The 12,258-nt window shown below is 37.2% G+C and overlaps 1 protein-coding gene across 1 annotated transcript in view; it reads left to right on the top strand.

Annotated features, from left to right (window-relative positions):
- LOC123564064 (THO complex subunit 4-like) overlaps positions 1-6,123 on the top strand; it is a gene marked incomplete at its 5' end in the record, with an annotated part of 30,914 nt that extends 24,791 nt beyond the window's left edge. Inside the window, 4 exons of the mRNA XM_045357337.2 lie at positions 262-409; positions 3,337-3,484; positions 4,085-4,229; positions 4,868-6,123. Of these exons, the coding sequence (XP_045213272.2) occupies positions 262-409; positions 3,337-3,484; positions 4,085-4,229; positions 4,868-4,882 (456 nt within the window). The remainder of the gene's footprint in view (positions 1-261; positions 410-3,336; positions 3,485-4,084; positions 4,230-4,867) is intronic.
- Between the last annotated feature and the right edge of the window lie 6,135 nt (positions 6,124-12,258).

Here is a 12,258-nt window from a genome sequence, read left to right on the forward strand (position 1 = left end):
CGTTGCATCAATATCCCGATATGTATTGTATCTTGAGACTAACATATCGTTACACCCCTAATTTCAATATCCAGCTTCGAAATAGTCGAGCACGCTGTCTTCTGTGACAGCTCTTATTTACGAAACCTTGAACATAGATACAATTAGAAAGCAATATGTAGAATATCAAGATCATTTTATTTGTGTTTTACTATACATCCATTTGTACCATCTATTAATTTGTCCATCCATCCGTCACCTGAACATATCCTTCTGTTTCAGGAGTTATTTGCAGAGTTTGGTCCGCTAAGAAAAGCCAGTGTTCACTATGATCGATCTGGTAGATCTCTGGGGACAGCGGAGGTGATATATGAAAGAAGAGCTGATGCAGCCAAAGCTTTAAAACAGTATAATAATGTACCTTTGGATGGTAAGTGAGAAACAGTTGTTAATGCCCATATGAGTTAAAAAGCTTCCTCTTCATTGTTAATGGAGACAGAATTTGTTCATGTATGAGTAAAAAGAATCTTGCTGACATGGTTAAAATAATTTCAAAAATGTTTTGTAACTTTTATGTAGTCGTATGCGTGATTCTGTAATACGATGAGCAGATACTACATTTAAGCTAATTTATCACATGTTTTTCAGTAGATTATTGGAATATTAGATTTGTGCATAAAAGTTATTTGAACCATAGAATGATTTTTGCATTGACAGGTATGATCAGTGTATCCCTCCCTTGTGAACACCATAGCTAACATTTTCACTTGAAAATACTGCATTTGTACATTAGAACAATCGGTGAAATTTATTTGATATTACACTGAACTTTGTTGCTCACATTCATTACAAATAGTTTTTATCCCCCCGAAAGTAGGCATATTAGTTTTCAACTGTCCGTCCATTAGTTCGTTCGTCCGTCACAACGTTAACTTTCTGCATGAAGGCACTTTACTCTCAAACCACTGCACCCAGGACCTTCAAACTTCACATGCTGATAGTACAGGGGTGTGGAATTCCTATGTCCGACTTGTCCGACTCGGGACTTTTTGACGGCGGACAAGTGAGTGTTCGCATTCTGTTTGTCCGCGGACAAGCACAAATTTTCTGGTTTGAAATGAAAAAAAGGAAAGAATAATTTTGGAACGCTGAACAGTACTTCAAGTTTATGGAGTTTATAAAAGAATTTGATGTACAAAACGGATGTTTCTCCCGCCAAGGGCCTCTCTATTTCTCCAGTTATAGGAAAACCATACTGTGTCTAAATTTAGCAGCTCTTTCTCTGCGTTCTGATTGGTTCCCTGTCATAATCTCGCGTGATTTTTGCACACGGTAACTTGTCGAATAGAAACCGGAAACGTAAACAATTATTACAATGTTTTGGACAAATTCGTTCAACGGTTACAACTTCGTCTGCCAACAAAAAATGAAGTAAATAGTCAAAGCACAAAAAGCTCGCTAGTACAAGTCAGGAAGTTTCATGTTTGTTTTTCTAACAGTCAGAAAGTGTCATGCTTTCTCACATGGGTTCACATGGCATGATGAGCAGTCTTTAAGTATTTCTGTTGAATGTTCGATGGCCTCGCGGACAAACACACGCTAAAGTGTCGAAAGCTTATTTTTTCAAACAGCTACAGTATTACACTTTGTTATGTTCGCTTTTGTTACTACTTGTAGATTATTGTCCAAAATAAAGAATTATTTGCATGCTATAATGTTGAAAATCCGGGCAAGTAAGTTTTGACTGCAGACAAGTAGATTTTTAAGTCTCATTTGTCCGTGGACAAGTGAAAAATATTGGGATTTCCACACCCCTGTAGTACTTATTGAGTACACGACCCCTACTGACTGGGGTCACCAGGTCAAAGGTCAAGGCGCTGCGGGGGGCATTTGTCACCATTAGTGACGGCTCTTGTTTGTAGATAATATTAGATATGCCCAGAAATTTGCAATAAAATCTGTGAAGAGATCCTTTGGAAGTATAGAATGCAACCAAGCAACATAGTAGCAAACTTGATTTTAATGAGTCTGTTCATTAGAGGTACATGTAATAAAATGTGCAACACCTCTCACACCCTCTAGAACAGGCTAAAGTGGAACCCTATTATTGTTAAATTGAATGTTCTCTATGATACAAAAGGACCAGAAAATATAACAACATTCAGACCAAATGCAAGACATGTCTCCATTTGTGATGTGATAGAATTTGCACATATGGTATGCACATTAATTTACAAGCCAGGTTTAGGAGTTATTGCCCTTTGAAATTTTACAGAATGATGTATATATATATATGTTGCTCAACATACGAGGGTTGTCCTAAAATAACCTGACAAATTGCGTTATTTTGGAAACTATACAAACTATATGAACAAAATTTTACCATCATATTATATAACCTTTTATGAGTAAATACATATATTTTCTTATCAGAATCTCTAAATACGAGATTTACAGAGAACTTCAAACACAAACACAATCACATATCCCTGACTGGCGCAGGTCCCGGCGTCAAAATGCCATCATAGTTATTCCTTTTGAAAATGCTCTTCGCCATGGTCAATACGAAGTCTGTGTCTCTTTACCCATGCCGTATACACACGTTGATACCAGTACCAGTCTTTATGATTGAACCTCTGTGTCTCTAATATAAGATCATGCAGATCATCAAATCTCTGGTACCGTAAATGGTGTTTTAACTGCGGGAAATATGCCTAGCCTAATGGTCTACCAACATTCACTTTGTCCTTATCATTTGTCGAACCGTCTGAAAATCTGTGATGCCATTTGTGTATTAAAGTTCTCGATACATTTTTATGCTTGTCTACTGTCTTAATCTTGTAAGTTTCAACTGGTGTCATTCCAAGGCCGACACAAAACTCTATGACGTCGCCATTTTTGCATAAATCTAGAAGCAGATTAACCTGGGAGAACTGTCACTGCACATGCATAAACACCGTCACATCTTCAAAACTTCTGCATTTTGACGTTACAATATATAACGTTGATGTGCACAGGACTTTTTGTGCCTAGCGCAACGGGTTGTTAGGAAACTGAGACAAACATCACGGAAGACAGCCTATGAAAACAGAGCATTTTTGAGCTGCACCGGTCATAACCGCATTGATCATAACACAAGTCCGATATGTTTTAAAGATAGCGTTTTTCGGCATAAACCCTTTATCAATATCTTTGAAAATAAATTATGAACACTTTCTGTAAATTTCATTAAGTTTGGACGTTGATAAATTATTAAAATAAAATTTGTCACACTATTTTAGGACAACCCTCGTACATGTACATAAGGAGATTAAAGATTATTTATAAAATCTGTATTATTTACATTTATAAATCTAGGTAGACCAATGAGTATACAGTTGATAGGAGCAGAAAGTATGGCACCTAGCAGTAGATTAGGAAGAGGTGGTGGCGGCGGTGGCGGTGGTGGTGGTGGTGGACAAAGATTTAGTGGTGGTAGTGGAGGCGGTCAAAGACGGTCAAATGGGTATGTTTCTATAGAAGTTTCAGTTTGTTATGTTCTGTTAAATGAAGAAACACTGTGCTGTTCCACCATTAGACAGTAATAATCTGGAAGAAGTGGTAACCAGCAGTTCTTGATTTAATTTGATATATCTACCTTACAAGATGGGTTTGATCCTTGGCCGCGTCATACCAGACATAAAAAATGGAAGCTTCCTTGCTTGGCACTCAGCATTAAGAGGATAGTGCTAGGACTGGTCAGCCCGTTGTCTGTATAATGTGATCAGATCATTAAAAAAACATGGCCAGGGGCTTGATTTCCCTATATGACTGTATGGAGAACTTGGAAAATCTCTGCTGAAACTGCTGACCCTATTTCAAAACGATTTCAAAGCAATGTACCTGAAGTTCCCCTCTACCAAGTTCCTTCAAATAAATATTTTTCATTTGAAAACATGGCCACCAGGGGCGGGGCTAATTTTCCCCATATGGCTATATAAAAACTTTGAAAATCTTCTCCTTTGAAACTGCTGGCTCTTTTTGAAAATAATTTAACAGAAATGTGGGTGACCCTCGACTGATTCTTTAAAGCTCATGACAATGATAACTTGTTGATATTTTTCAGGTTTAGCGGTGGTCGAGGTAGAGGAGGTGGTAGAGGCGGTAGAGGTCGAGGGGGTAGAGGTGGTGGGCGTGGAGGCGGGGCCTCAAATAAGAAATCACTAACAGCTGAAGAACTTGATGCACAATTAGACGCTTACAATGCTAAGGTAGTACTATAAAGTCTTTCTGAATAGTCGCTTATTATTAAAGCACAAATTTATATGATGTTTAGGTATTGTCATCTAAATCTTTGTTGTAAAAATTCTGTTTCAGTTCTGTCCAAATACATATTTTATCATGTTTAAGAAACTGCAAATAAGACCAGCATTTTAGTTTAGATAACCTGACTGTTAAGATCTTTGCATAATTATTTAAGCAATAAGTGATACAAAGTTCATTTGATCACCAGCTTAGCTCCATAGAGAGCGCTCAGATCATGTTCCCCAGGTGAGGCATATGTTCTACGTGGCAACTTGGTAAAGGGCATGGCGTCTGAAGTCATTTCTTCCTCCATCTTTGGTTCATTTGTAGAAGTTGGCAGAACTTTACTTGTAGAGAATAGGTTGGTACTGGTACTGGTACTGGTAAAGAATCCAGGAACTCTGGTTAGGTTAACTACCCACTGGTATATAACTGAAATACTGTTGAAAAAAGGCACTCAACCCCCTAAAAAAAAAAAAACTGACTTCATTCAAAACTTGAACGACAAGCACATTTATATGACCTAATTTACCACAGTGTTATATGTTTGTTTTCCTATCCATTATTGAACATGTCGTAGAATTAATGTATTCTTTATGTATAGATGGACACAGACTGATGATAACAGACATTACATGTGATACAGACATTTCAAAGGGAATTGATATCAGAGGAACAAAGTGAAAAATTGACAGAAACGATTGAATGTGTTCTAAGTTGATCACAGGACAAGTGCAACAGTTAGGGAAATACTTCACATAAGGACTAGAATGTTGCCAAGAAAACATTGGGCATAATAACATGTAGATTAAGAGGTTTTTATTAAAGATTTTATTTTCTGTAATGTTTTGTTTAAACATGGTATATGTTTTTAAGTGTTTGGTTTTAGAGAATGGAAGACACCTTATAACTGTTGCCATAGATATAGATTATTCCAGTGTATTTATTTTTATCGATTTCCATGTGTTAAAAATGGACAACATTTAGACTGCTTTATTTATAGTTTGTAAAACATCTTCTCTTTTAAATAATTATGAGAAGTATTTATTTTTGTTAAAAAAAAACTGACTGTTTAAAATGTGTGTTTAAATTTGGTCACATTTTGGGGAATCCCTTATTACATATGTCTTCTAATATGCAGGTATTTCTCAAGAATCTGGAACAATTATGGTTGATAGATTTTGTTTAACTGTTTCACAGTTTATGGTGTTATGATCAGGTACAATGTAGAAAGCAGAAATAGGAGTTAGTATATATATATAGCAGTAGCTGGTTAGCAATATGTCAAATGTCTCTATAAAAGCACTTACATGATAAAATGCCAATTAATGAATTGATCTCCTATATGCTAAAGCATGTGTGAATGTACTTTGCAGAAGATGATAACAAGACCTGCGTAAAGATATTTGTGGGACTAATTTATTATTTTAGGGAGAAATACATTATTTAAAATGGGGTTAAACCTAAATAAGAATCGAGCCAAAATACAGCTCAACATTTTCTTTTTTATCTAAAAGAGTATACATGCTTGCAAGAACAACACATTTAATTGCAAGAAATTAAGCATAACTAAATGTAGTACATTTCTGAAAAATGTAAAGATTTGTAAAATGTTTGTCAAAGGATAACATTTAAAAAACTAATTGACTGATTGTGAAAAGCAGACAGTTATGAAGTAAGTTGTGGTATGTTTCGTGTAGCTCTGTTGTATGGATTACATTATATTGAAATTATGAAAAAGCTATCATTTATTTCTTACTCATATCATTTAGTACATTTATGACTATGTAAAAATCTCATTAAAATTCTTAAACATTTATTGTACATTGTGACTTTGTAAATAAAAAAGATGAACTTTTATCTATTTGTATTTCATTACCCTACTTCAGAAGCCTGTCAGAGCTGGTGAGTGGTCTGTTGAAAATTTGTGTGACCTGCAAGACCTACAGTTATATCCATTCAGTAACCAGCTACTGTAAATAGTTTTAAATACCTATGCAAATAGTACATCCTGTATTATAATTTGCACCCATGATTCCAGTAGAAAATTTATAGATCAGGGAGGTACACTACCTGTAATGGACCTTGTAAGAATACCCATTCAATTTTGTTTGACTTATGAAGGTAATTAATTTGAAGTAACATGAGCTCAGTTCAGAGTGAAAGGTGCAGCTATCTTTTGTTTGATTGGCTATAGTTCAAATATCTGGTAATTGTATGCAATTAGCACAAGGGTTGCTGTGTCTGCTTGTTTCAGTCTTGCTGTTGACTGACCTCGGTTAAAAAAGATTATCATCAGAATTATCTAGAATGCTATAGAGAATGAAACCCTGCAAATTTCTGTCGAACTCCCTGAGGAAGACAAATTATGGTCCTTTGTTCTTTCAGTACATTATTATGCCCCCCTTCGAAGAAGGAGGGGTATATTGTTTTGCAAATGTCGGTCGGTCAGTCGGAATGTAGACCAATCCGTTTCCGGATGATAACTCAAGAACGCTTGGGCCTAGGATCATGAAAGTTGATAGGGAGGTTGGTCATCACCAGCAAATGACCCCTATTGATTTTGAGGTCTGTATGTCAAAGGTCAAGGTCACAGTGACCCTGAATAGTAAAACAGTTTCTGGATGATAACTCAAGAACACTTGGGCCTAGGATCATGAAAGTTGATAGGGAGGTTGGTAATGACCAGCAGATGACCCCTATTGATTTTGAGGTCAGTATGTTAAAGGTCAAGGTCACAATGACCCTGAACAGTAAAACGGTTTCCGGATGATAACTCAAGAACGCTTAGGCCTAGGGTCACGCAAGTTAATAGGGAGGTTGGTAATGACCAGCAGATGACCCCTACTGATTTTGAGGTCAGTATGTTAAAGGTCAAGGTCACATTGACCCTGAACAGTAAAACGGTTTCCGGATGATAACTCAAGAACGCTTAGGCCTAGGGTCACGCAAGTTGATAGGGAAGTTGGTCATGACCAGCAGATGACCCCTATTGATTTTGAGGTCAGTATGTCAAAGGTCAAGGTCACAGTGACCAGGAACAGTAAAATGGTTTCCAGGCAATAACTCTAGAACGCTTGGGCCTATAGTGTCAGGAAAATTGGTAGTTAGGTTGGCCATGACCAGCAGATGACCCCTATTGATTTTGAGGTCATTAGGTCAAAGGTCAAGGTCACATTGGCCAGAAACAGTTAAAACGGTTTCTGATCTTCTTATCCAAAACCATAGGGCCTAGGGCTTTGATATTTGTTATGTAGCAAAATCTAGTGGTCCTCTACCAAGATTGTTCAGATTATTTCCCTGGGGTCAAATATGGCCCCACCCCGGGGGTCACATGGTTTATATAGACTTATATAGGAAAAAACTTTGAAAAACCTCTTGTCCAAAACCACAGGGCCTAGGGCTTTGAAATTTTGTATATGACATCATCTAGTGGTCCTCTACTAAGATTGTTCAAATTATTCCCCTAGGGTCAAATATGGCTCCGCCCTGGGGGTCGCATGGTTTACATAGACTTGTATAGGGAAAAACTTTGAAAGGCTTCTTGTCCAAACCACAAAGACTATGGCTTTGATATTTTGTAATGTAGCATCATCTAGTGGTTCTCTACCAAGTTTGTTCAAATTATCCCTCTAGGGTCAAATATGGCCCCGCCCCAGGGGTCATATGGTTCATCTAGACTTATATATGGAAAAACTTAGAACCTTCATGTCCATAACTTACATCATTCAAATTTGGACAACATGTATAGTTTTGAGTGGCAAGATGAACCTTGACATGAGTTGACCTTAATCTTGACCTAGTGACCTACTTTCACATTTCTGTAGCTACAGCCTTCAAATTTGGACCACATGCATAGGTTTATGTACCGAAAAAAACTTTGACCTTGTTATTGACCTAGTGACCTACTTTCACATTTTTGAAGGTACAGGCTTCAAATTTGGACCAATGCAGGCTTTTTTGTTCCAAAATGAAATTTGACATTGATTTTGACCTTGAGCTAGTCTTGAAATTTGGAACATTCAAAAATGGCTCAGTGGATGGCGCCAAGATCACTCTGTAATCTCTTGTTAGGTTAAAGGTCAAGGTCAGATTAAACCAGAATGGTAGAACTTTTGTTTACACTGAGCATATAATTTCTGTTCCTTGTGCAATTACTGAATGCATCAAGGGGGGCATTTCGTGTTCGACGAGCTCTTGTTATATTGTATTTGTATTCAATATTCTGTAATGGTAGATTGGGAAATGTGTCCCTACCAGTTTCAGATTCCCAGACAAATCTGAAAGAGTTGGCCCTTCACACACGTGCACAGTTAGCCGAACTAATCCGATGCATACAGTTTGTTTCATATTGTGACAGTCAAACTATTAACGTCGTGTTGGCTGCAAATGTGGGAAATTAAAAAGTAGCCACTCAGCAACAGTAAGCTTGTCTAGTGCAGTTTGTTCAGAGTGACCTATTTGTATAGGCGGGTGATCTGTAAGTGTCAACATTTTTACTTACATATCTCTGAAAGCATCCTGGCATTGACCTTCATCAAGTTTTTTAACGGTTCACCTTGGCCCCATCAAGGAGTCACTGGTCGGAAGCATCATTGTATGGTCTTGCACCAAATCTGTTCAAATGGGGGGCAAATCCAATTTTGTTCAGTTTCACACGGGGATGCTTGGCCCTTTCAGAGCCAGTAAAACCTTTAAAATACTCCTCATGAACCACTTTATGAATCTTCAGCAAACTTGAGTTTGTAGCATCATTGTAAAGTTCGTTCCAAAATTTGTTCAAATGGGAATGTTTGGTCATTTTAGAGGCCTCTGATGTTAAGAAGACTGTACCGTAGTCATACCTCGAAAATGACTCTTCTGAAGAACTCCTTGCTGGACCATCATCAAATTTGGTCTGTAGGGATATTGTATGGTCCTGATCCAACTTTGTTCATTTTGACCTCTTGTATTCCATCTTTTTGCTGTCCGCAGCCACATCTAACACATGCTTAAGAGTTTTCATTTATACATTGTAATAAGTAATAATGTAATCTGCTATTGGGAAATTTCAGTGAAGTTGGTTGAAGAACAAAAGAGTTATGGCCCGCCCGCTTAGCTCAGTAGGGAGAGCATTAGTCTATGGATCGCGGGGGCTCGAGTCCGATCCCCGGGTGGGGCATATGTTCTCTGTGACGATTTGATAAGACATTGTGTCTGAAATCATTCGTCCTCCACCTCTGATTCATGTGGGGAAGTTGGCAGTTACTTGCGGAGAACAGGTTTGTACTAGTACAGAATCCAGGAACACTGGTTAGGTTAACTGCCCGCCGTTATATGACTGAAATACTGTTGCAAAATGGCATAAAACCCAAAACAAACAAGAGTTATGGCCCTTAGTACTTGTTATATTTGCTATACAAGGTATTTCTCAGCAAATGGCATTGGTCCAGATTTGCTATATTCACTTCATGAATATAATTAGCATTAAATATCTTCAAAAGCAGTGTTTGTTTTGTTCAAAATAGGGTATACTTAAATAGGAGGGATAGGTTCCACTCATTGGAATGTTTGTTGGTACTAGGGGTTTGTAAACAAGGGTCATTCAAAAGTGCGACTAAAGTCACTAATAAAATCATTGGAATGCTTGTCTGTAACAAATTTTAGAAATGAATAACACCCGGGTGCTATTTATATCAATTATCACACCTTGATAGTATTCGAAATTTAGCATGTTGGTCAATAATAGTTTTACATCTATACTATGGGCACTGTCACGTGTAGAATTCATTTACCATTCCCTCATCATATAGTTTTAAACTGGAACTTTTAAAACAAAAGGACCATGATGGTCCTGAATCGCTCACCTGTCCCCACATGACCCAGTTTTGAACTGAGTATGACGTCGTTTTTTTTTCTATTATTTGACATAGTGACCTAGTTTTTGAGCTCATTTGACCCAGTTTTGAACTTGACCTTGATATCATCAAGATAAAAATTCTGACCAATTTTCATGAAGGTACATTGAAAAAAATGGCCTCTTGAGAGGTCACCTGGTTTTTCTGTTATTTGACCTAATGACCTAGTTTTTGAAGGCATGTGATTCAGTTTTGAACTTGACCTAGATATCATCAAGATGAACATTCTCAACAATTTTCATGAAGATCTCTTGAAAAATATGGCCTCTAGAGAGGTCACAAGTTTTTTTCTATTTTTAGACCTAATGACCTAGTTTTTGACCACACGTGACCCAGTTTCGAACATGAACTAGATATCATCAAGATGAACATTCTGACCAATTTTCATGAAGATCCATTGAAAAATATGGCCTCTAGGGAGGTGAAAAGGTTCTTCTATTTTTAGACCTACTGACCTAGTTTTTGACTGCAGTTGACCCGGTGTAACAGCCCAGTTTTTCCCCCAGTCAGTTCTTTCCCCGGGGAAAAAACTGACTAGTCAATTCTTTCCCCCGGGGAAAAAACTGACTAGTCAGTTTCTTCCCCCCCCCCCCCCCCCCAGTCAGTTTTTCCCCCCTTAGAATTAGTTTTCTGAAAGGGGAAGAAACTGACTAGTTAGTCAAATTTTTCCTCGGGGGGAAAAAACTGACTAGTCAGTTCTTTCCCCCTAGTCAAGTTTTCCCTTCAAGTACTGGTTTCTTTCGATATTGTTATTAGGGATACAAGGGGTCGGGGGTTGGTATGATGACATCAATCAACAAAGCTTGGAAAATCAGTCGATCGCCGACGAACACAGTCGACTCTTTTTATCACATTTGCCGTTTGCAGCGCATCTCGCATATCGTCAATATGTAACGACAATTTTGATTGGCCCGCATAGGCGCTGTACTTCAATGAAAACAACTGTTACGTTTTTCATAAATTTTACATGCGCCGAAAAGTTCCCGCGCGTCAGAATTTGCACGGACTTTTGTCTGCAGCATGCATTTCTCGATTTCTTGCATGCAATTTCATCTTCAAACACCACGAACATGTAGACGCCTCGTATATTGCGAGTTATGTCTTATACGAGTATTGGCGGTTTAAAGTCTAGATAGGGACGAGTGGACCTCTCTGTATGCTCATCCAATAGGACGAGTGGATTTTACCTCGTATCTTTATCAAATGCAGAAATTAATCCCTAAAAATAACCTGGATTATTAATTAATTAATTATTAATTATTAATGACTGGAATTTACCCGCGAATTGTAAAGATATCAAAACGTCATACCAGTAATTTTCCATTCCACGAACACGTGCGACCTATCGTAATAATAGTGTTTAATTTAGGCTAGAGCGCCGTTACTTTTGTTTATCGACACGTACACAAAAAACGCGCGTAGTGCATTCATTTTTTGTTATAATCGCTTCTAATTTTCAACACCGCTTGAGAAGTAATACAGTTTGAATTCTATAACGATTTTAATAAGATATCGACAGAAATGTATGCAAAATTCAATAAAAACGATCGAATTTTCAGACATTTATTTGTAAAATTTCAAACAGCGCGATCTTAAATATTTATTTATTTCTAAAAGTAAATAAATAATACATTCTATGGTCATAAAATTCAGACTTTTGACAAGAAAGTACAAAAAACAGAATTAAAAAATCTTAAATAATAAAAAAGCGACAGCTATTTCAATATACATGAGTAAAACAATTTTTGGCAAACAGATTTCTGTGTAATGCGGCAGAATAGGTAACGTGACCTCGTGAACGTAAATAGAAATGTGGTTTTAAAATAAAGCAGTATGATGTCGCTGTGGTTTAAAATAAGTTTGATAAGTAAATGAATATTTGTAGATGTATTTTTGACACGACACTATGTGAGATATTCTTCTCAAACAATAATGTAAATTTTTTTAGGGCAAATAGGTCACTTATCGTTTGACACATTTACCTGTCAGTTTATACGGGATATTGCACATTCACATTTAAAAAATTAAAGAAGATTTTTTTTTACTGTTTTAAAGAACCGAGGCAGTACGATCAGACAGTGATGTGTCACATGGCGCG

This window comes from Mercenaria mercenaria, chromosome 2 (assembly GCF_021730395.1).
Source record: "Mercenaria mercenaria strain notata chromosome 2, MADL_Memer_1, whole genome shotgun sequence".
NCBI classification, from domain to species: domain Eukaryota; kingdom Metazoa; phylum Mollusca; class Bivalvia; order Venerida; family Veneridae; genus Mercenaria; species Mercenaria mercenaria.